Source organism: Pleuronectes platessa, chromosome 15 (assembly GCF_947347685.1).
Source record: "Pleuronectes platessa chromosome 15, fPlePla1.1, whole genome shotgun sequence".
NCBI lineage: Eukaryota > Metazoa > Chordata > Actinopteri > Pleuronectiformes > Pleuronectidae > Pleuronectes > Pleuronectes platessa.
Genome location: NC_070640.1, coordinates 16,025,695 through 16,050,356, shown reverse-complemented (window position 1 = coordinate 16,050,356; position 24,662 = coordinate 16,025,695). Strand labels below are relative to the sequence as shown.

Here is a 24,662-nt window from a genome sequence, read left to right as displayed (position 1 = left end):
CATTTGTTACAAAATAGTCCCAACAAATCTTTGTATCATTTGTAAACAAGCGAACAACTTACAATTTACATCGTTACACAAAAGATACTGTTAAATCATCAAGGTTTTCAAAACAGATGGTTACCTAATGTCGTGATTTTTACGTTTATCATCGGCAAACAGTTCAAATAAATATAAAAACTAACTGATGACAAGGTTATTTATTCATTTATTGACTTTTGCAACCAAGGTTTTAACCAACTTAATAGTGAATGAACTACGCATCCCATAAACCTTTGCAAATGATCTCTTTCCACTGTTTATAAGCTCACAGGCCAAGTGAATAAAAAATGAAAGATGATGTCAGATGAAGTACCTTCAAAGGTTAATTATTCAACGGGGCACAGCACCACTGATGGTAAAACACCATGTCAGGGCTTGAATACCACTTAATTAATAATGTGAAGTTATGTAGCTCATATGGGATGATGTCCAGTGTGTAAGGAGAGTTCACAGGTTGTTAGCACAAACAATATTCATGTGAAATATTTAAATACTCTCATGTGATCACTGCTAAGACACACAAAGGAGAAAAGTGCCTGGAAGTTAAATATATATGTTTCACTTGTATAAGTAAATAATGCAATATCAACCCATAGAAAAAATTAAATAATCAGTTCTGGGGGGAAAAGTAAATTAACTTAATCTGCCATTCTCCAATTGCATTCAGAGATGTCAACTAGAGGCCACTGAGGCCATCTAGTGGATCAGAAATACAACTACGCTGCCTTTTTTTGCAGGGCTCACTCAATGTTTCAAAGTTGTATTGTGTAAATCGAGGATCAGGTTTCAGCACTGACTCTGACAACCATAATATCCAGACGTCTCAGAAAAAGATTTAACTTTCTGAGAAATACAAATCACAACTTTCCAACTTTTACAGCTGCAGGTTTTCTCTGTTTCTACATGGTTATCTACATTTTTGGTAATTTGAGAGAGACGCCCCTGCAGGCGATGCTGCACAAAATCATGGTTCTTCGTCTCTTTAGTTATGTATCTACATGACCTTTACCTCAGCCTCAACCAGCAGGATTACATCTGCTGCTTTGAACTTTTGGGGCAATGTTTGGTTTACCCAAACCTGTGAAATAGTTGAGAAATAAAAACATACAGATCGAAACTTTCTATTTGTATGAACTTTTATTTTTGCAATAGATGGCACTTTTCAAGTCTTACGTCAACAAGTGCTGATCACCCTTCCCTGTTTCTCTTTTTGACGAACCCATTGGATGTATTGGACAAACTGAGCGCGGCCCCCCTGCTGTTTGATTCTTGTCATGACCACACTATATGTATATACGGTTCAGTAAATCTCAGTGCGGTCGAATAGTTTATACATCGTGTGAGCAAATACGAGAGTTCAAAACTGCAAACAGTACTCCGTGAAAACACACCCATGACAACCCGAATCAAACCCGCCCACAGATATTCTAGGAATCTCATTGGCTCTCTCGAAGGAAACCATCCTAGATCTATGATAAACTAGATCGAGAGAAAGAGATGCTGCCACGGAAGCGTCAAAATCTTCTCGCAGGGTCTTCTCTGCCGTTAAAATTGCGATAAACTGTGTGGCCCACTTTAGAGGTAGAGCTAGACAAATAATAATAACCATAAAACTGTAAAATAATTATAATTTAAACTAACCACAGATATTTGACCATCTGCATAAAATTTGAGTAATTTGATAAAATCTGTAATTTTATTAAAATATGACAAAGTTATGCACAATTGTTTAAAGTGTGATCTTTTTTATTGTTTACTTGACAGGAAACTGGTAGAATATAAGGCAACCAGAGTTAGCTAGCAGCTCGTTTGCATTTACTACCAGGCAAAACAGCATGATAATAATAATAACAATAATAATGCAGAAAAATAATGATTTAATTTAAAAATAATAATAACAGCAACGATATAAAGGATATACAGTACAAAGCGGCCATCAATGTGAACTTTACATTACAAAAGGCACAATACATACATGATTTGTATACATTACATAAAAGTCCAATACATTTTATTATAATATCATATGATATAATATAATATAATATAATATAGACTGGTGGTGTGCAGTCTCTTCTAGCGGCTGTGGTTCTTTAGCGGAAGCCGGGGGTCAGAGTTCATTGTCCATGAGTAACCCGCCGCAGCGTCACATCACCCCACTCTCTGCTGTTAGCGTCTGATGGAGCTGTGACCTCATCGTGATGTGACTTGTCTCCTCCTCGTCCCTGGGATCGGAGATGTCTGACGGACCCAGATAATTCTTCAGACCCCTTGGACTCCACTGTGTCAGGATTACGTGTCGGTTGATCTCCACCGGTGAGTTGCTCGTCCCGGCTCGTGCCACCTGTGTGTTTGCGGTTCTGTGGCGTGCGGGGGGATGTGGATCGCGCTGCCAGGCACAGTACACACCGGCACCGGCAGCGGTGCTGTCCGGCAGCGGGACTCTACTAGCGCCGGTACCATGGCTTCATAATTGTATTAGTAACTGGCCGGAAAGCTAGCTAACACCTGCGTTATTAGCCTCTGCGCCTCGGCTAAGCTAGCCCGGATTTGACAGGTAGCGTCAGCTCGCTGTACCTGTCGCTCTACTGTACATTCCTCCGGGTCCGTCGGTGATAGAATGCGGTTGACGACTGAAGTGGGTGACTGTTAAATATCTCCACTAGCTTGTGATGTTGCCGTGGCTCGTGTTCGCCGTGGCCGCGGTGCTCGGCTGGTTTTTCTGGTCCCGCAAGCGGCTGCCTACAGGTAAGGTGTGCCTTCACTGGGACTGACAGGTGGGAGGCTGCGGCTCGCTGGTATTTAACCATGCGTGGGACATCCCGTGTTATTCAACGGGGAACCTGGAGAGGTCCAACCCGAGAGCAGGTGATGTTCTTGTTTCCTCTGTAACATGCGCACCGTGCTCGATTCCTGCAGCTCGCAGTGTGTCTCTGTGCTTTCAGGTTCCACTCACTTCCACTCTAACTGTCGGGTTTTGTAAACACGTTTTATTGACAGATGTCAGTGCTTGTTTTTAATACAAATATTTGCGTTTTCAATCTCAAATTGGTTTTGCTGCGTCAGGGGTTGTACGCATTTTAGAGCAATATAACCAGCATCACAACCAGATGACAAAGTTTCAGTCTTCTGCAATTCTGATAAATATACTTGTTATAGATCTAATTTACAGAAAAACCTTCATCTTCTTCTGATGCATTAGAATAAGAAGACCCACACACACGCATCTGTACTCGATACATGTTTGGCTTTGGTCTTAGATATGTTTTTTATTCAACAAAGTTTAGTAATTTCTTACACATTTGTTGACTATTTGCACAGCTCCCCCCCCCCCCCCTTTTTTTTTTACTTATTTAACCTCTGTAATTTAAAAACGGATATTCTTGCCTTGTACGTCTGTTTAAGAAACCTGATGTTCAAATTTCCTTCAGGATCAAAAGTGTCTTTCTGTCTAAAACATGTTTGGGTATCTTCAATATCAAGGACTCTGCACACAATGTACTGATGCCCCCAGTGCGGGTGCAAGTGTTGCAACGTCAGTGGCATTGTCAAGACACCTGAGTTTATGAACCCACTTTTGCAATATGGCAAACATCATCACATGCCAGCCCAGAGGGAGTCGCGCGTGTCACACTTTGCCTCACTGCTCGAACTCTGAATCTCCATTATAACCCCCCCCCGCCCCCTCGCTGCTCTTGTTCTTGTCAGTGATTGCAGCCTGTTCCTGTCGCCCTGCCATGGCACAGCAGAACAGTGCTGCCAAGAAGAACCCGGCTGTAGCGGCGCTGCACTCACACTTCATCGTGGGGTCGGTGTCGGAGGAGAACTCGGAGGACGAGGTCCAAGGGAAGCTGGACATGCAGCCGGAGGAGAAGGAGTCGCGCTCGGCGTCGCCGTCGCCGTCCAGCGGGAGCTCGGACAGCACTTGCGATATGGGCTTCGACCACATTGATGGCCCCATTAACAATCTGAGGTGAGAATCCACGCCTGGTCAGTCTGCAGCACCTCTGGTCTCTGTGTTTATTTTTCCACACACTACTGCCAAAAACAGTTCTACTGAATACTGTATCATGTTAAGGAAGCTGCTCAAACATCTCATTAATTTGGGAAATATCACAGGTACTTCACGGTTTTCATTTTTCATTAGTCTCTGTTGCAATTCAATTATGTTTGAATTATTAAAAAAATGTAGTCATTATTAAACCGTTTTACATAATTATTGATTACTTTTGCATGTCATGAAGACATAACCTTTGGCAGCCCATGATTACTTTATTCGTATTCTATGATTATCAAGTATGGACATTTTCAAATACTATCTTGTTAGACCTGGAGTAAATCTGGATTTCTGTGCTCCTCCTTCACTGGGTTCCTCTTTTTTATACTGCATGTGTGAAAAGTGTGGTTTCACCAGCAGCACACTGCTAAAGGGCTTCTCTGTGCCATGAATCTGTGAGGTCAGCCTGCAGTCCAGGCAGAAGTTTAAGGGAAAGTTGGAAAGTCTTCACACAGAAAAATTCTTAGTCGAAAGGAGCTATTCAGCACGGACAGAGCTGTGGTCTTTACTCCTTCGTCCAGCCCCCAGGTCTTTCACTGGTTCTGGGACCTCTCCTTTAACTATAAAGTAACTTTTTTCTCAAAAGCATTACACAATATTTGTCTCTCAATGTTTGAGGTTAAGATAAAGCCATGTTGATGTAGGGAAAACGTAAAAAAAACTGTCTTTTTACATTGTAGTGTTAATTATATTATGCAACAAGTAATGTGCACAGTTGTGTTTTTGCCCATTACCTCACTTTATGTGATTTTCTGAAAAGCGAAATTTTGATGGCATTTTCTTAGCACTATATAAACATCTGAATCTCCTATAGAGTCCAGACAGTTTCTATGTCCAGTCTGGTTTTGAGTGGTAAGTTTTACATGGACAGAGAGGATGAGAGCAAAGGAGGGGGTTTCAACACAAAGATATTTGGATTGCAGACTTAAAACGTGAAATACTGGGAGGGAAGTGCTCCCACCCCCCATCATCTCCTCAGGCATAGGCCAGAACAAACTGTCTACACTTCCACAGCTGGATTGAAATCGGAGCCCATTCACTAGAAGCTCATTTGTCTCATGCCGGTAACCCCGAACAGTGATGCAATAATGCAGAATCAGGCCATAGAATCCAGCCAGCCAAACGAGCCCAGGCGCTGCCACACCCTCCAGTCAAAAGTCATAGTCCTCCCCCTGTGTTACCCACTCCCCCATGGGTCTCTCTGGGGTGGAGCTTGATTTAAAGAGTTGTTGGAAGCACATGCTCCAGGCTGAAAGCATGTTTGAAGAGTTGTGCACAGATTTTCTTTCAGTTGTTCTTTTAGGAGCACGATGACAAACTGTTTTATCTTGAAATAAATCACACTTTTGTTGGTTTAACACTTAATCATTCCTTCATAATTTATTTTCAGGCTTTTTTTCTATTGCTGCTGTAATCGCCAATGAGCGATGAAGTTCAAGATAAGAGACAGTAGTCAAATCTTCTGCTCTTAAAACCAGTTTATAGTCTGAAATCATTATGACTTGATATCCGTGTCTTGTTATCTATGGGTTGTAAAATGCATAATAACAAAGCTGCTGCTCAAATACTCGAAACGGGTTCCTTGTTGTGAAAAATATTTTTCACTGTTAAAAAGTACACGTTATTTACTTGTCATTAGCATAGTTGCCTCCATCCTGTTCATTCTAAACCTGGAGGTGTTATTAAGTCTTTCTTCTGTATTTAAATACACAGACCAAGCATGTCAGGGCTGCACCTTGTCAAACAAGGCAGAGATCGCCGGCGTATTGATCTGCAGAGGGACTTCACCGTGGCTTCCCCCGCTGAATTTGTCACCCGATTCGGTGGCAACAAGGTCATCGAGAAGGTAATGATATGTACATACCAGTCTGGAAGACGTGCCAAAAGTGCTAAGCCAGTTGTGCCACATTCAAGATGACGAGGAGTCAAAAACAAAACCCATGAAATGTTGCGACTTTTACACTGTACAATCATTATATATAGACACAGTGGTATCTCGCAGTTGCCTTGATCACCTAAAAGCAAAATTCCTACTAATTTACTAGTCCGGACTCATTGTGCTGAAAATCATTTTAAATGTACCCTCAGCTTTTTCTGCCACCACATTCAAAAGACACGGTGGCTTAATTTTCATAAAATGACAAGAAGCATTTCTATGAACGTTTAAGGCTCTATAACTTTTATGCTGTGACACAATTAGACTGATTGATGGAGTATTTTGATTTCCCTTCTCTAGGTGCTTATCGCCAACAATGGTATCGCAGCAGTCAAATGCATGCGCTCCATCCGCCGCTGGGCCTACGAGATGTTTCGTAATGAGAGGGCGATCCGCTTTGTTGTCATGGTGACCCCAGAGGACCTGAAGGCCAATGCAGGTGAGCTTTAACAGGATTTTATTCATTGCTAAAACATCTGAGTAGGCGTTACAGCTGTGGTACCAGAATCAGCCGAGGTCTCAGGTCTCAACTCATAGGCAGTACATCCCAGCACTTCTGAGAAATACAGGTTCTCTATATCAATCATCTCTTTTCATTAACGCCCCTTCATTAGGAATCGGTTTATACTTCAAGAATTGTGTAAACTACCTGGCAGGAAACTGGTTGTTCTAATGAACATTTATTTTAAAGTCTTTTTATAAATTCGTTTTTTGTGTTTCTGTCTTCCACAGAGTACATCAAAATGGCAGATCATTACGTACCGGTGCCCGGAGGGACTAACAACAACAACTACGCCAATGTGGAGCTCATTCTGGACATTGCAAAACGCATACCGGTACAGGCTGTGTGGGCTGGTTGGGGTCATGCATCAGAGAACCCCAAACTCCCAGAGCTGCTGCATAAGAATGGCATCGCTTTCATGGGTTAGAGCATATTCCTACTTCTTTTTTTTATGACTCCTAAGCTTTGTCATTTTATTTAATTAAAAGCTTTATTTGGATTAATCTTTGGCTCCTTCCTCAGGTCCCCCAAGTCAGGCTATGTGGGCTTTAGGAGACAAGATTGCCTCCTCTATCGTCGCTCAGACGGCTGGCATTCCAACCCTGCCCTGGAGCGGAACAGGTAGGTCAAAGAGTGTTTTTTAAAAAAAAGTCTTCTAATGACACTATTTATTATATGATTGGATGAAGAAAAAAGGTTTTTATATTGTTCTAAAAAAATATATGCTTCATGCATTCCTCAAGACCCCAAATATGTATAGTAGGTGCACAGTTTTAGCAATTATTTTAACTGTGTGGTGTTTCAAGTGAGATGAAGAGCTTATAAAAGATAGTTACTAACATCGGACAATGTCATGGAAATGTAAGAACGTGTATGCTGATTGTGTTCCCTCTTTGTTATTCTTAGGCCTGACAGTGGAATGGACAGAGTCGGACCAAAAGAAGAAGACGATCAACGTTCCTCACGACGTGTATGAGCTTGGCTGCATCGAGGATGTAGAGGATGGCCTGATAGTAAGTCACCTAACTGACGTTTATTATACCAAACCAATGTAGCAAGTGCTTTATTGTACAGTACAGTCCGGCATGTATGTTGAACATTTTTTTTTAATTGCCAGGCTGCTGAGAAGGTCGGCTACCCTCTGATGATTAAGGCCTCAGAAGGCGGGGGAGGAAAAGGAATCCGTAAAGTCAATAGTGCTGATGATTTCTCGAACCTCTTCAGACAGGTAAGTGAAAACCAGCATTTGATTCAAGACATCATGCAAGACTTGACACATTGTATAGGCTGGGATTCGGGGGGGGAAGTAAGAAGATTTTGTATGGATACCTTTTGCATTTCTTAACATCATGGATTCACTGTTTCTTTGGGTGTCCAGGTCCAGGCAGAAGTCCCAGGCTCACCCATATTTGTCATGCAGCTAGCCAGGCATGCCCGCCACTTGGAGGTCCAGATCTTGGCTGATCAGTATGGCAACGCCATTTCACTGTTTGGTAGAGACTGTTCTGTGCAGCGAAGACACCAGAAAATCATAGAGGAAGCTCCTGCTACCATCGCCCCTGCTGATGTGTTTGAGGATATGGAAAATGTATAAATCCTTTAACATAATAAATGTATGCTAATGATAGAGCTCTAACACCAACAAATTTCAAATTTGATATGAAATGACCTGTCCTCTCCCCTCAGTGTGCTGTGAAGCTGGCTAAGATGGTGGGTTACGTCAGTGCCGGTACTGTTGAGTACCTCTACAGCCAGGATGGCAGCTTCTACTTCCTGGAGCTCAACCCTCGTCTGCAGGTGGAACACCCCTGTACTGAGATGGTGGCTGATGTTAACTTGCCTTCCGCTCAACTGCAGGTCAGTCTCAAGCCAATTTCAGACAAGAACTGCATGACATGAACATTGACATTCGGCAGAGTTTGCCTTTCACATATGAAGAAAGCATTAGGAGAGTCTCCAGGTCAGATGCGTTCACATTAACAGGAAAATAGGGGCGAAGGGTGGTGCTTGGCTAGAGCATGCAGGAGGCAGGAAGTAATGTATGAATTATGTCGTGGAAATAATGTGTTCTTTCTAACAGCACAATTCAAAAAGCTCTCAAACTCTATTGTCCTTCCAAATTGACATACTTAAGTCCATCTTCCACATATATGGCATCTCTTTTTCATGTATTATTCCAGTTTTGCACCTGTCGTGTGATGGAAACCTCATCAATGTAGCTGAAGCTGGGAATTCTACGAGGGAGCTTGCAGGAGAATTTCGGGAAAAACCTACTGACATTTGCCCTCTCACATACAGCCCCTCTGGGAAATTTCAGGAAAAGGTCCAGACTAGTGGGTTACGCTACACATCGTGCTTTTGAGTCTGTGGCAGACAGGGTTAGCATGCTTCACCGCCCTCACTGCTCTGCACTAGACTGGTCCCATGTCGCCAGGCAACCGACTGCAAAGGAGAGAGGCAACGTGCTGAACTTGTGCAGTGGGATCCAGTAGTTGTAGCCGCAGTGTGTCATGTGGCCTGGTCTGCAGTGTTTAGGATTGTGTGTAAATAGGTCAGTGGCAGAGAGGCTGAAGGGCAGTGCTGCTGAGAATGCAGTGTAGTCAAGCTGATTGGATGTTACAGTGGGAGTGTCACCCACTCACACACTGCTGTCTTTTAACAGGAAACAATGGGACTTGTTCTGTCTGCAAGATGTTTCTTATCAGTTGTCTAGAAAACATAAAAACATGCTGACAACAATTTGATAAGCATGCCAGACAGAATCACTGTTAGTTCAGGGCCTGTGAGTGTGTGCTCTGTATGAGTTTAAACTTGTTTTGATCCCACCTTTTCCTGTCAGATTGCCATGGGTATTCCTCTTCACCGGATCAAAGACATCAGGATGCTTTATGGGGTCCAGCCCTGGGGAGACAGTCTCATTGACTTCGAGGGTCTATCCAATGCCCCCTCCCCACGGGGCCATGTCATTGCAGCACGTATCACTAGTGAAAACCCTGACGAGGTATGAATATAATACGTGTAGCTAAACACCATGGTTTCTTCTGGTGATTTCCCTTTCCTTTTTATTTTGTCACTTTTACACTTAATAGTTCTGTTTTACCCATTATGAAAGTCCATTGTTATTACATCAGAATGCTACTCTTGTCTAAATATCAAGTTAGCTATTTTTGGTTTAGTTTATGAAGAAGATGAAGTGTGGTGTCCGTGTCTGATCGCAGGGTTTCAAGCCGAGCTCCGGAACGGTGCAAGAGCTAAATTTCCGCAGCAATAAGAACGTGTGGGGCTACTTCAGTGTCGCGGCCGCCGGGGGTCTGCACGAGTTTGCCGACTCCCAGTTTGGACACTGCTTCTCCTGGGGGGAGAATCGTGAAGAAGCCATCTCGTGAGTACACGTGTCTCAGAGAGCCAGCCATTTATTTATAATGGGATTCTTTTTCTTTGCAATTTTCAGTAGATGTTTTTATATTTTGTCTAATTTTGTTATATCTTAATTATTTTCAAGCAATATGGTGGTGGCTCTGAAAGAGTTGTCCATCAGAGGCGACTTCAGGACCACAGTGGAATACCTCATTAAGCTTCTGGAGACAGAAAGCTTCCAGCACAACACCATTGACACTGGCTGGCTGGATAGGCTCATCTCAGAGAAGATGCAGGTATGATGATATGTTCCAGCTGTGGCCACTGGATGTGAGAAAACTATAAAAACAAAAGCTCATGTTTGAAACACTGTTCCATATTATTATGTCAGTGCTGACACTACATTAAAGTGCAGGGATAATTTCTAAGACCTTGTTTATTATCCTTCTGTGACCATGACATTGTAATTTAAGATTAAATGTTTAATATTTTCCTGGCCGAGAAGTAAAGTGAAAGTTTTGTGCAGGCGGAGCGCCCTGATACCATGCTGGGAATCGTGAGTGGAGCTCTTCATGTGGCAGATGTAAATCTGAGGAACAGTGTGTCCAATTTCCTGCATTCTCTAGAAAGGTAATGCCATGGCATCAGTGTGGAGCAGAGTGTGGAGCAGAAATTTGAGTTGTTTGAACATAAAATATGTGACACTACTCTGATCAGGGGCCAGGTGCTGCCAGCACACACACTACTCAATACTGTGGATGTGGAGCTGATATATGAAGGCCTGAAGTATGTCCTGACAGTGACACGCCAGTCTCCCAACTCCTACGTGGTCATCATGAACTGCACCTCAGCTGAGGTGGACGTCCATCGGCTCAGCGATGGCGGTCTTTTGCTGTCGTATGATGGCAGCAGCTACACTACCTACATGAAGGAGGAGGTTGACAGGTAAGACAAAGAAAATTGTCACAATTACTTTTCTATTACTAATTAAGAGTAGAATGACACATTAATTATTGGCAAAATCCTTTTTTTCTTGGTAGGTATCGCATCACAATTGGGAATAAGACTTGCGTTTTTGAAAAGGAGAACGATCCTTCGCTGCTGCGTTCTCCATCAGCAGGAAAAATCATTCAGTACACAGTTGAGGACGGCGGACACGTCTTCTCTGGCCAGTGCTATGCTGAGATAGAGGTACAGGACAGCATGTTCCCACTCATGTGTCTGTTGACCAGTAGAAATGGATGGTTTAATAGATGGCTTAGATGTAAACGCTGATGCTTTTAAATTCCAGGTGATGAAGATGGTGATGACCCTCACAGCTGCAGAGTCTGGGTGTATCCACTACGTGAAGAGAGGCGGATCAGCACTGGAGCCCGGCTGTGTCATTGCCAAGCTGCAGCTGGATGACCCGAGCAGAGTGCAACAGGTACTTAACGTAGTACAACAACTGGGATTCTCCATAAACCAGCTGCCAAGTCAACCGTGTTGTGCATTATGTCTTGTTTAGTTCAGAAGTACAGTTTCCACTTCAAGTTATGACACTGTGTAGCTTTCTGATCTCTCTGAAAAGTAAAAACTCTGTCTAAATGACAGAGGTTTGCATTTTCATTCTAAAGAACTGCACTTCTCTAACTCTATGAGCCTTGAATTTTTGTTATTTGGGTGAGCATTTTTGTTTATGACTTAATGAAGTCAAAACATCAACGAGGCAGAAACTAGAGGCGGCCAAGAAAGACGAGGGCTCTGTAACCTGAAGGGAAATGCAGACTTAACAGTGTAAAAGGAGCTGACTTCTGGATTGTTTGCACTATTGATGAGGTACCTGCCGTTTGAGGAATACGGTGTAAACAAATGTATTTGTACTTCTTGTAGGGCAGGTTTTCCAATGTTTTAAAAATCCTTAACTAGAATCTAAGGCCTCGAATTCTTTAATATATTCAAATCTTTTATATTCATGTAAACATTTAGGTAGGTGTTAATTATCTTAAAGTCCATTTAATGATACTTCCATTGGACTTTCAAAGTATTATGACTGAAATCAAGACCAACATGGACCTGATAACTTAGTTTACAAACACCCTGTTTGGGATTTATCTAAGTACACTCGGCTTGGCCCTGGGAAAGACTATGGATAACTCCTGCTGAGGGTTATTCTCTACAAGGCTTCGTAAACTTATCTTCAGTTATGGGGGAGTGTAGATAACTATTGGACTCAGATATTCCTTCATATCTGTTGAACTTGACATAGGTCTAAAATTGTTAATGTTCTTAAAAAAGACTTGAAACCTGCAAAAAACCATGTAGAGCTTACAAATCACATCTTATCTAATTTTCAGTTTAATATCATTAAGAGGTGATAGCTTTTCTCTTTAACAGTATGTTCACCACCAATACTATACCATTCAACTTGCATTGCCTGTATGTGTAACAGTTTTGCAAAGTACTGTATACATTTGTGTTGTATTTGTCTTGCAGGCAGAGCTGCACACAGGGGCCCTGCCTGCTATCCAGGCAGTAGCTCTGAGAGGGGAGAAGCTGCACAGAGTCTTCCACAACACACTTGATCACCTTATCCACATCATGAATGGCTACTGTCTTCCTGAGCCTTTCTTCAGCATTAAGGTGATAATTCATACACACCCGAGAACACACTAGCATCAAGACTCGCAACTTCAAGCCGATTCCTAAATATACTATGTACCTCCTGTGTCTTTCCTAGTTGAAAGAATGGGTGGAAAGGCTGATGAAAACCATGCGTGATCCCTCTCTGCCGCTGCTGGAGCTTCAAGACATCATGACCAGTGTGTCAGGTCGCATCCCGCCTGCTGTGGAGAAGGCCATCAAGAAGGAGATGGCTCAGTATGCCAGCAACATCACCTCTGTGCTCTGCCAGTTCCCCAGCCAGCAGGTGACGCATAACGCATGCACACACCATTCTAACATACTCTACCGTTCTAAAGTTTGGGGTCACTTAGAATTTTCCTTGTTTTTCAAAGAAAAACACTGTTTTGTTTCAATGAAAATAACATTAAATTAATGAGAGAAGCTATAAAACTGGCCTTCCTTTGAGCTAGTTGAGTATCTGGAGCATCACATTTGTGCATTCGATTATACTCTCAAAATGGCCAGAAAATTCGAACTTTCATGTGAAACTCGCCAGTCTATACTTGTTCTTAGAAATGAAGGCTATTCAATGCGAGAAATTGAGAAGAAACTGAACATTTTCTACATCGGTGTGTACTACTCCCTTCAGAGAACAGCACAAACGGGCTCTAACCAGAGTAGAAAGAGAAGTGGGAGGCCCCGGTGCACAACTCAGCAAGACGACAAGTATATTAGAGTCTCTAGTTTGAGAAATTGACACCTCACAGGTCCTCAACTGGCAGCTTCTTTAAATGATACCCGCAAAACGCCAGTGTCAACGTCTACAGTGAAGAGGCGACTCCGGGATGCTGGCCTTCTAGGCAGAGTGGCAAGGATTAAGCCATATCTGAGACTGGCCAATAAAAATAAAAGATTGATATGGTCAAGGAACACAGAAATAGACAGAGGAAGATTGGAAAAAAGTGTTATGGACAGACGAATCAAAGTTTGAGGTGTTTGGATCACACAGAAGAACATTTGTGAGACGCAGAACAGGTGAAAAGATGCTGGAAGAGTGCCTGACGCCATCTGTCAAGCATGGTGGAGGTAATGTGATGGTCTGTGGCTGCTTTGGTGCTGGTAAAGTGGGAGGTTTGTACAAGGTAAAAGGGATTTTAAATAAGGAAGTCTATCACTCCATTTTGCAACGCCATGCCATAACCTGTGGACAGCGCTTGATTGGAGCCAATTTCCTCCTACAACAGGACAATTGTAGGAGCGCAGATTCTTGTGCAAACAATAGATTTCAAAATATAAATCGTATTAAAAGGGTAAGAAGGATTTAAGTGCTTTCTCTGTCAGTCCCACTCGCTCACACTCATTCAGAGAAAGTGTTTATTATTTATTCAATTTAAATAGATATGTCTTTCCTTTGAATACACTGGATTTGATTCGCTATAGATTTTTTAAATTCTGATAGATATATATGCATATTTTATGAATTTCATATTCCTGCCTGCTGTTGTAGGGATAAAATGCTTATTTGGTTTATCTCCTTTGTTTCCAGATTGCAAACATCCTAGACAGCCACGCTGCTACTCTTAACAAGAAGTCGGAGAGAGAGGTTTTCTTCATGAACACTCAAAGCATTGTTCAGCTGGTACAGAAGTGAGTATTGTAGTCAGTACGTCAAAGTGATGAAAGGTTTCACACATTGATCATTGTAATCTGATGACCCTCAGTAACACTATAACACTGAGATGTACTGCATTTTTTTGTATTATGTTTTGTTTGTTTTCGTAGTCATTGTATCTCCTGATTGGTGGATCTATGTTTTTTCCACATGCCTACTGAGGTCCATGGTGCATTTTTCTTTGTTTGACTGGTTTTATTTTCTCTCTCCAACAGGTATCGCAGTGGTATCAGAGGACACATGAAGGCGGTGGTGATGGACCTGCTCAGACAATACCTGAAAGTAGAGATCCAGTTTCAGAATGGTAAGGAACAGGAGCCACCCACTGACTGTATTGGTTTCAAGGTTTCATATTTGGGACATGTTTGAACATGCAGGGGTAACAGGGTTTAATTTGTTGTGCAACACAAATTCATCAGAAGAAATGCATTAACTTGTTCTCTCCTTTTGGTGGCGCTCTTTCACAATAAACTCCTTCCGCATCTTCAGTTCAGTTCAATTCAATTCAATGCCTTTATTGACATTGCACAGTGTACAATTAAATTAAGTGTCCCAGTGGTACAGAAAGTTTCATACAGACAAGTAGATACAATAAAGACAAACAATTAATAGAATGAAACATAGAGAACATGTGTTTAGTTTTGTTGCACATTGTAACAGCCCACATGAAAGTATTGCACATTGAGGATATTGTTTCACTTGGTAAAGTTTTCCAATGGCGCTTGGATAAAATCTTTAAGTCATTAAGAGTCTGGAAGGATCTGTAGCATTTTTCAGAGGGTAGCAATCTGTGACTCTGCACTACAACTATCCAGTATTAACTAAAGCTCTTGCGTGTTGTTTATTTGCTTGTTTACAGGACACTATGACAAATGTGTGTTTGCTCTGCGTGAGGAAAACAAAGGCGACATGGCCAATGTACTTAACTACATCTTCTCCCATGCCCAAGTCACCAAGAAGAACCTGCTGGTTACAATGCTGATTGTGAGTGACAGTGAAGGTTTTTTAACTTAATACTTTCCTTCTATAACTTTTATAATTTCGATGATGGTCAGGTAGATTAACCATGCTGATATATATATATGTTTGCATATGTTTAAGCATATGCATTAGCAACAATGTTATAGACTTATAGTACACCTGTTATGATGCAATTCCATTAATTGCCGGTCAAGAAAGCAAGTAATTGATGAAAGCAATTTCTGAAAAACAATCATGTAAACTGTTAAACTGTCCTTATAGGAAACGGTGATGATATGAATTTGATATTAATGTGTAGATGTTCCTTCTTATTCTTCTTTTTTTTAAGTAGATTGTTTGGAATATAAAACTAGTTATATTCTCCTATGTGCAGGACCAGCTGTGTGGCCGTGATCCCACACTGACAGATGAACTGATGGCCATCTTGACCGAACTCACCCAGCTCAGCAAGACAACCAATGCCAAGGTGGCGCTTCGTGCTCGGCAGGTCAGATGGTTGATCAATTTATTTAAACAAAAAAGGCTCAGTCCTCAACATTCAGAAACAACTAAAAAGTACAATGCATATATTTTAGTTTTATCCAGATGAAACTGCAATTTTCTTTTCTTTAACAGCAATTAGTAGCATACAGCTGTTAAAACATATTAGTTGTGAATCCTTTAATAAATGTACTTGGTATCGGCCGACATGCCAAGTCCAGGTATTGGTATTGGAGTCCAGTGTAAGGGAAATATGGAAATATCACTTCTATAAATATAAGAACTAAGAGCCTCTGCTGAATGTAAACTGAACATGTTATATCTACTTTCAACAAGGGAAGTTTTTCTGCACGTCATAGTGAGAATTTCACCACTAGATGTCACTGTTTACTCCCCTATGGCAGTTATTTGTTAGGAAAAAACTAAACGAGGTATTCGAAGATCTTTGGACATTAAACTTTTTAAAGGTGGAGCTGAAACTATACAGAATGAGACTCAAAAGTGATGAATATAATAATGACATGTGTAACATAAGTTTGTATACCTAATGTGGAAGGTTATCTTCACCTTCCCCCTCTGCAGGTACTAATAGCCTCCCACCTTCCCTCTTATGAGCTCCGACACAACCAGGTGGAGTCCATCTTCCTCTCTGCTATTGATATGTACGGACACCAATTCTGCATCGAGAACCTGCAGGTTGGTAATAAGGGACTCAACGAGCAGTTGTGGCTTGATTTCATGTTTTGATAATAGACAGTGTTGAAGATACCTCTACATCAATTTTGTCTCTAGAAACTGATCCTCTCAGAGACATCCATCTTTGATGTTCTACCCAACTTCTTCTACCACAGTAATCAGGTGGTGAGGATGGCTGCCCTGGAGGTGAGACCCATGAGGATTTCACTCTACAAATCAATTAGCTTTTATGTAATTTAAAGAAATAATCACTTAGCAAATAGCTAACTAATATTTTCTGTGGTTTCCTCTCTGATAACTTCAGGTTTACGTGCGCAGAGCGTACATCGCCTACGAGCTCAATAGCGTCCAGCATCGACAGTTGAGGGACAACACATGTATCGTAGAGTTCCAGTTCATGCTGCCTACATCGCATCCTAACAGGTATTTCAATCACAAAATGCCTGCAAAGCTCATGTGCTGTGTCTCACCTCTCCTGCCCTGCTCCCCAAATGGCACTTTGGACAGGGATATATAAATATAGAATTTGGCAGCACAGTGATTTGTTTTTTTAATTAACTGAGTATATACTTGCAGCCATCCTCTGTTGTCATCATCCTGCTCACAGAAAGACACAACAAACTATACTACATTAACTTTCACCCTGTCCTGCTCTCTGATTGGCTGGAGTACTCGCCTACAGTGGTCAGATAAGAGTTTGCGGGGAGCCTCTCTCATCGTGTCTTTGAAGAGTTCACCATGACTGCTAACAGGGCACCGATCAGGGGCTTTTTGTCGGCAACTGTGCTTAGATGATTGTTTGTATCACTCCAACACCTATAAATAATTCAGTCCACATTCTTGATGTCCTCCATGGTGCCAAGCTTCCTCTGCCCCCTCTCCCAGCTCTGTCATTGTTCATCGTTGTTCTCCATTAGATGCTCCTCATGTGCAAAAGAAGGTATTTTTGCTAGACTGAAAGTGCGAGTGACATGAGCAACAAAGCTCCCAGCATCAAGAATCTCATGTCAGTTGCGCTTCCTTTGTAAGTCCTGGAAAAAAATTGTATACCCTCTCATTAAACTTGGGAATCGGAGAGAAACCAAAGACAAACTGTTGTACATGCTTAGCATGTTGCACTCACATCCTGCGTCCCACCAGTGTGATTGTGTCCATCTTTGTGTGAGTGTTTGTTTGTTTATGTTTATGTGCACTGTGTAGCTTTTCAGTGCTTGCATTTTTTTTTTTTTCGTTGCTTTGTGGAGTTTGTGACAGATGTCATTTGGATGCCATCACACGCTCATTTTATAGCATGCTTGTGATTTAATGAATCTTAATTAACCTTCACAATGAGAATGATCCTCTGACTGTCTTTGTTCCGAGTGAATCTCAGAACAAGGAAGCTTTAACATCTGATGATGCATGTTGTAAAGTGAGCAGTCAGTGTGTGTTTTTTTCCAACCATTAATTTCATCCATGTAGGTACTAATGTAGGTACTGATGTAGGTACTGATGACTGCAACACACACACACACACACACACACACACACACACACACACACACACACACACACACACACACATTGGCTGTCTCCCTCCCCTGATGCCTGCCACTAACCACTTAGTAATCAATGTTGTTTAATTGCAGAGGGAACATCCCCACTCTAAACAGGTATTGTAAACATTCTTTCTATTGCATTGACTACTAGTGAATTTAGATTAGCTAGGTGCATGGTCAAAGAAAAAATTATGACATAGAGAATGATTCATCTGGTAATTAAGTCAACAACCTGTTACGTTACGTAACGATGTTATGGTGCTTTAAATTTTTCCTCAAATCAAGCTGAATATAGCAACTGGGCTTTAGCCTTGCTCAATTTCTCTTACTGACAACAGCTTCTCATTTGGCATTCAACCTCTGTGTCAAACATTTGTCTGTTTGTCTTTGTGAAAATGTGTCACATTCCTAATTATTTTTGTGTGGATGTGTGCTTCAGTATTGTAAAGAAATGGAAAAACTTATATAACTAAATATGTGTTTTACAACAGTGCAAATTTCCTTAACTGAAACCTGTAACTGTCCTGGCAGGAAATTTTCTGCTCCAATCCTGGACATTGTAAAAGCCATGGAAACTAGATTAGAGGAAACTAAACCCCAGGACCTTAAAGCACAGGATAGTAAATCTAAGGATGATGATGCTGAGGGGACAAATACCTCAGAATCGGAACCTGTGGAAAGGTTTGACACACAAAACCTCTTTTTTTTTTTTAGTACTTTCAGTGGGTATACCTTCAGGGAAGGCCTCCTCCAATCAAAAGTACTAACACCCAACAAAGTGAAATGGGTGAATCTTTCAAAAGGGACTTCCTGGTGGATCTATGTTTCCTTGTTTCTGTGAAAGGAATATTTTCTTTGGTTTAATTTGACTAACCTGTGGTCTATCTTAAACAATCCGGTGGCCGGGGATCATCTTTACAAAGCAAGTCCAGTGCTTTGTCAGATTTCCTTAATAACTGCTCTCTGTCGACACCCTAGGATGTCATTCTCATCCAACCTGAACCACTACGGAATGGTGCATTTAGCCAGCGTGAGTGATGTTCTGCTGGACAACTCCTTTACACCACCTTGTCAGCGCATGGGAGCCATGGTCGCTTTCCGCTCCTTCCAGGAGTTCACCAGGTCAGTCCTTGTGTAAAACTTAAGTACATTTTGTTCATGGGTGAAGATGACATTATGTGTTATTAATGGCATGTGTGATTTCCCTCCTTTTTATAGGAACATAGCAGACGTGCTTAGCTGCTTCTCTGACTCTCCTCCCTCAAGTCCAACTTTCCCGGAGGGAGGTAATCCTGTCCTGTATGGCGAAGAGGAAATCAAGGTGATGAGAACAGACTTATGATAGGCCCTGCTCATACCTGGCATTAAAATTAGCTTTTGGAGAAGCTCCAAGTACAGGTGTGAAAATGCATGCAGATGGGTTAAGGACTCCTTGATGTCTGATCGACCAGATGTTCAAAGGGTGTCTCTGCAACTTGTAGCTACTTTCTTTAGCAATATACATATACAAATTTGCCTGGGGCCGCATTGAAGGGCCGCCTACTCAACCTACGTCCTCCATTACAGGAAGCATTTACTCATACGCATTTTTTAAATGGCAGAAGGTGGCTTGTCCCAACATTTTTAGATTTTCCGAAAATCCCATAAAGATACTGTGCATTTCAGGCAATTCAGAAAAAAATGTATTCCTTATTTTGGTGTATAGACCAGAGAAGTGAGATATGATCACAAGTTGTTGCTCGTGACAATTTCTAATGCCAGGAATGAACTGAAGTACATGGAGCTGTCCACTTGTGATCAGATCACCCAAGACGCATGTAAGCCAGTTGTGAACAGGACCGTATAACTGGCCTGATGATCGTGCATCTTTTAGAATGAAATATCTTTTGCTTTTTCACCCAGAATATCCAGGATGAACCAATCCATATCCTGAATGTGGCGATAAAGACAGACAGTGACATAGATGATGATGGCCTGGCAGCCGTCTTCCGGGACTTCACTCACTCAAAGGTTGGGAGCTGTCTACAGCATTGCAGTTTTTCTTTAGATTTCGGTTGAGAGATTTAAATGTTTTGAGATGTTTACGAAAGGTCTTATTATGAATTTCAGAAATCCCTGCTGGTTGAACATGGCATCAGACGGCTGACTTTCCTTGTTGCTCAGAAGGTGAGTGTCATAGTTAATGTTTAGCAAATCAACTACCCGTCTTCACCATGCATGTCACCTATTCAGTATTTATGAATAGCATGTATCAAAAACGATACAATCGAACTGTCCGGCATCTTTCTTTTTGCAATTACTAATACTTAGAAGAATACTGTGGGATGACATAACTGTTGTAATTGTTATGATTTGCATTTGAAATTTGGCTTATTTTCCTGTTTGTCTTTGTATCTCTTCCTGCATGCCTTGCTTTTGCTGCATTTATGATGACAGGATTTCAGGAAGCAAGTCAACTGTGAGGTGGACCAAAGGTTTCATGTAAGTAGAGGCTGAAAAATAAGATAAGGACGGACAGCCAATTATCGATGCATTTACTCTTGTAAAAAAACTGTTCTGGCACTACCAAGGAAAAGCCCTGTCAATATACAGCCCAAGCTTTAGCTTGTTTTATCTATTGTGCCAACATAGATAAAGATAGTAACCTAACCCATCATTGTCCAGAATCAATACTTTTAGATCGACGGGTCATTAAAGCCAGAGAAACACACACTCATGTTTAGAATAGAGAGACGTGAAGGAATCGAACCTCCAATCTTGGCAGTTTTATGTTTGTACTCTGTTGATTGTGAAAACGATAATGACGGGTATTGAGTACAAGAACAGAGTCTGGGAAATGCTCCGTTCTTTCGTCTCCGCTTTCATTTAGACAAAAGGCTTTGATTTTTTTCTTGGATGGTACCACATCAATGATAAGAGCAAATCATGCTAACTGGTGTCAACGTCATTATGTGGCCCTTGTTACATGAAGGCTTTTTTTTGTAGTATGCGCCATTCTGTATCTTCGCCCCAAATTTGTTCCCCCCTCAGTTCACTACATAGTGAATTTGATGTGTAATCAGTGTCAAATCACTGCTGCAGAGGCCTTCAGTGTGTGCACTGTAGCTGTGCTCTCGTTATCATGTAGCCCGCGAGGTGACGAGAGCATCTCCAATCGGTCGGGCATTGTTTCGGCAAGTGTGACACTTCATCTGATAACGTCAAACAGGGCTGCCGGGCATTATTCAGAGGATCAAATGTCTTTGAAAAGAAGGAAATGTTTTATTCATTAGCATAGTGAGTGGTGCTGTATATGTGTAGCCTATCACCATTATTATGTGAGCGTGCTGTCCGAGTGAATACGCAGTGATTCCAGTAGTAACAGGAGAGGAGGGTCCGCTGCATGTAGAACAAGCTTTTGACCATCACTGCTTAATACTCCACACTTAATCGTGTTCTAATTCAAGCAGAGCTCAGAACAGCTTAATTTCACTCGCTGTGATTAGGTTCAACATTGATGCATGCTCTAACTGATTTGGTATTCTTAAAAATTAACTGCCGTATTTACAACCATGGTTTTTTGTTAAAGACATATTTTATGTTTTTTATTCTTGTTATTTATATCTTCCACACAGAGAGAATTCCCCAAATTCTTCACATTCCGTGCCAGAGACAAGGTGAGTGTCCACATTTCACCAGCTTTGTGTCAAATTGTCCCTTTCACTCAAGACTTTCTGAATGTTGGAATGACCACTTTCTGTTAAAAGGATGAGGGAACAAACCTTTATGTTCATACATCAAATTACTAGGATTCTTTCATCAAACAACAGATGAATCAAATTCCTTTTGCTGGGAAACTGTTCAAAACCATTTGTGGTCATTAGACAACAACTTTTCACCCCCTTGGCGATTCTGAATTTCACTCTATCACAATCAGCATTACCCCTCCGTTACCCCCCGATAGTTTCACTTCAGCAATACCACCAAAACTCATTAAAGTAATGAACCTTTTTAACTATTTCTTCCATTTAAGAGAAATTACGCCCATTAGCAGCTTTCTGAGAACGAGATTGCCCGTGATTTCATTTACTTAATACAGTGTGTGGCTCACAGGCATCTCTCTCTACTCTTATATCAACCGAGTGCTCCTGAAATTGCCAATTTGAACTACTTTACTGCATTACCGTGTTAATGGAAAAGAGGATGGCAGAGAAGCTCAACTTTAAAGGGGAAAAAAACAAGAATCTTCAGGAAACAAGCTCGATTAACATACTTGAGTGTTGTATTGCAGTTTGTGATCATGTCCTTTTTTTTCTCCTGATAGTTTGCAGAGGACAGGATCTATCGTCATTTGGAGCCTGCACTAGCATTCCAGTTGGAGCTCAACCGCATGCGCAATTTTGCCTTGACTGCCATCCCGTGTGCCAACCACAAGATGCACCTGTACCTGGGTGCAGCCCGAGTGGAGGCGGGCACAGAGGTTACGGACTACCGTTTCTTTGTCCGAGCCATTATCCGCCACTCTGATCTGGTTACAAAGGTAAGAATACAAAAGGGCATTATATTCTTTATTCCATATTTGCACATAGACCCAGCAGTCCCCTAAAATTATAACAAGCCTCATAACTAAAGTAACTTTACATGCCTTTTATTTAATTCCACTAGTTCCAGATATCTATATGTATCCGTTCAAAGTTGTGCGCATTCATTGATACAAAGGCTCTAAATATGTCTGAATTTTTCATCAATATTCACACATAATTCACTGAGATATCAACAAATGTGTAGAAAAATGCTATTTTAAAGAAAGTGATAAAAATAATCCTGCATCTGCCCCCTGATCCACATTAATTTCAAATCGGTTCTTCTCACCCATACCACATCTTTCTGGCAAGTCTCATAGTAATCCTTCCTGCAGTTTTTGCATTATCCTGATCGAAGGTAATTATACCTACCCATTTTTGTTCCATCACTAGGAGGCCTCGTTTGAGTATCTCCACAATGAGGCAGAGCGTCTGCTGCTGGAAGCCATGGATGAGCTGGAGGTGGCGTTCAACAACACAACAGTGCGAACTGACTGTAATCATATCTTCCTCAACTTTGTCCCCACAGTCATCATGGACCCATCCAAGGTTTGTGGGGGGGAAAAACATCCACATACACTCTCATACATCTCTCAGTTGTATTGATCTAAAGCTCTTCTGCAATCTACAGATTGAAGAGTCTGTCCGCTCCATGGTCATGCGTTACGGCAGTCGCCTGTGGAAGCTGCGTGTCCTGCAGGCCGAGCTGAAAATTAACATCCGCCTAACACCGACAGGAAAGCAAATCCCCATCCGCCTCTTTCTCACCAACGAATCGGGCTACTACCTGGACATCAGCCTTTACAAGGAGGTCACTGATTCCCGAACGGGACAGGTGGGGCCCAAGGACCGACAGGTGGGGCACTCATACATCTTCCATCTCATCTGAATATTGTCCAGTCAAAGGCAAAGGGGCTTCAGCTTCATCCTGGAAACCTTAAATCACAGAATTCAGTTTGCCTAAATCCCTTTTTTAAATAAAAGATTGAGAGTTCGTAATTTAGAATATAGTCGACCATAAATGTTCTGGCTTTAAAAGGCATTGATGTGAAGTAGAAATCCAGTGTGGTGCCTTTCCCTTCGCCTAGTGGACAATAAGTTTAGTAAAAGTTGCATCCCTCCCATCCATCCATCCATCCAAAGTGAATGTTAAATCTACACAGAACATGCATAAGAATGGGGGTGAAACCATTCAGACCATTGGTACTCATTTCATGTATTCTTTTTTTGGTTGAGTGGTTCCTTTATTAGTTCCATTAAAGTGAATGTTAAGAGCAGGGTGTCAGATTTGCTGAGATATGATTTGAGGAAGAACTATTTGATTTGAACCAGTTCCTGTGAACATTCTTCTTCACCAGTTGTGCTTCTTTGAATGTGTGTAAGGCTTTGGGTTGGTTTAGGGTCATAGTCATCATCATCATCATCATCATCATCATCATCATCATGAGGCACAAAATCAGGATTGTCTTTACCTTACGCCCAAGGTGGTTAAAAATGTCAGAATATCTGTAAAGTTTCTTCTCTGTTCAGATCATGTTCCAAGCCTATGGAGACAAGCAGGGTCCACTGCACGGCATGCTCATCAACACACCCTACGTCACCAAGGACCTGCTGCAGTCCAAGCGCTTCCAAGCACAATCTCTGGGCACAACCTACGTCTACGACTTCCCAGAAATGTTCAGACAGGTACAGTTCAAAGAGAAACTTGCTTCTTGACCATCATACAAAGATTTTGCTAATGAATAAAAAAATCATTTCATTTGGACTATTTCATTTCTTTCTCCAGGCTCTGAAAAAGCTGTGGCATTCAAGTGCGGCCTTTGCCTACTTACCCAAGTGCCCTCTTCCCTCTGAGCTGCTCACCTTCACTGAGCTGGTTCTAGACGCCCAAGGTCAAATGGTGCAGATGAACCGACTGCCAGGAGGCAACGAGGTCTGGATTTTTTATTTGACACATGAATACAGATATAAAAAAAAAATACATATTACACATGTACTTTGACATGACCTTTTTCTTTAGTTCTCCACCTCCCCTTTCAAAATGTGTAATTTCCTTTTTACTCCCTAGGTGTCTCTGTTTCTTTGACTGTGTGCTTGAGTTTCTTTAGTGTCTTGTTGAATGGATTAACTTAATGCATCAATTACTGAGAGACAATATTTATGTCTTGTGATTTTTTTTTTTTAAGCCAAATGATAAAATACTGTAGTCTCAGTCATAGAGTGTAGCATGTGGAA

At 41.6% G+C, this 24,662-nt stretch overlaps 1 protein-coding gene across 7 annotated transcripts in view; it reads left to right on the top strand.

Annotated features, from left to right (window-relative positions):
- Positions 1 to 2,168: 2,168 nt before the first annotated feature.
- acaca (acetyl-CoA carboxylase alpha) overlaps positions 2,169 to 24,662 on the top strand; it is a 34,613-nt gene continuing 12,119 nt past the window's right edge. For 2 of the 7 annotated variants that reach the window (XR_008341877.1, XM_053440933.1), the window contains exons 1-39: positions 2,170 to 2,358; positions 3,751 to 4,015; positions 5,813 to 5,945; positions 6,336 to 6,474; positions 6,768 to 6,959; positions 7,060 to 7,158; positions 7,444 to 7,550; positions 7,655 to 7,765; positions 7,916 to 8,125; positions 8,224 to 8,394; positions 9,377 to 9,538; positions 9,756 to 9,919; positions 10,040 to 10,190; positions 10,421 to 10,524; positions 10,612 to 10,839; positions 10,935 to 11,085; positions 11,186 to 11,320; positions 12,370 to 12,516; positions 12,614 to 12,802; positions 14,045 to 14,145; positions 14,386 to 14,474; positions 15,030 to 15,154; positions 15,525 to 15,638; positions 16,214 to 16,327; positions 16,424 to 16,513; positions 16,632 to 16,750; positions 17,956 to 17,979; positions 18,397 to 18,546; positions 18,844 to 18,987; positions 19,084 to 19,186; positions 19,768 to 19,875; positions 19,975 to 20,031; positions 20,302 to 20,346; positions 21,480 to 21,521; positions 22,169 to 22,384; positions 22,821 to 22,976; positions 23,059 to 23,283; positions 23,958 to 24,113; positions 24,214 to 24,360. Coding sequence is in view for 6 of the 7 variants with exons in the window: in XM_053440933.1 (XP_053296908.1) it covers positions 3,780 to 4,015; positions 5,813 to 5,945; positions 6,336 to 6,474; positions 6,768 to 6,959; positions 7,060 to 7,158; positions 7,444 to 7,550; positions 7,655 to 7,765; positions 7,916 to 8,125; positions 8,224 to 8,394; positions 9,377 to 9,538; positions 9,756 to 9,919; positions 10,040 to 10,190; positions 10,421 to 10,524; positions 10,612 to 10,839; positions 10,935 to 11,085; positions 11,186 to 11,320; positions 12,370 to 12,516; positions 12,614 to 12,802; positions 14,045 to 14,145; positions 14,386 to 14,474; positions 15,030 to 15,154; positions 15,525 to 15,638; positions 16,214 to 16,327; positions 16,424 to 16,513; positions 16,632 to 16,750; positions 17,956 to 17,979; positions 18,397 to 18,546; positions 18,844 to 18,987; positions 19,084 to 19,186; positions 19,768 to 19,875; positions 19,975 to 20,031; positions 20,302 to 20,346; positions 21,480 to 21,521; positions 22,169 to 22,384; positions 22,821 to 22,976; positions 23,059 to 23,283; positions 23,958 to 24,113; positions 24,214 to 24,360 (5,154 nt within the window). In the remaining variant the exon portion in view is untranslated. Of the gene's footprint in view, positions 2,359 to 3,750; positions 4,016 to 5,812; positions 5,946 to 6,335; positions 6,475 to 6,767; positions 6,960 to 7,059; positions 7,159 to 7,443; positions 7,551 to 7,654; positions 7,766 to 7,915; positions 8,126 to 8,223; positions 8,395 to 9,376; positions 9,539 to 9,755; positions 9,920 to 10,039; positions 10,191 to 10,420; positions 10,525 to 10,611; positions 10,840 to 10,934; positions 11,086 to 11,185; positions 11,321 to 12,369; positions 12,517 to 12,613; positions 12,803 to 14,044; positions 14,146 to 14,385; positions 14,475 to 15,029; positions 15,155 to 15,524; positions 15,639 to 16,213; positions 16,328 to 16,423; positions 16,514 to 16,631; positions 16,751 to 17,955; positions 17,980 to 18,396; positions 18,547 to 18,843; positions 18,988 to 19,083; positions 19,187 to 19,767; positions 19,876 to 19,974; positions 20,032 to 20,301; positions 20,347 to 21,479; positions 21,522 to 22,168; positions 22,385 to 22,820; positions 22,977 to 23,058; positions 23,284 to 23,957; positions 24,114 to 24,213; positions 24,361 to 24,662 lie in introns of all 7 variants that reach the window. The other 5 variants (XM_053440936.1, XM_053440935.1, XM_053440937.1 and 2 more) reach the window with 5 other exon arrangements.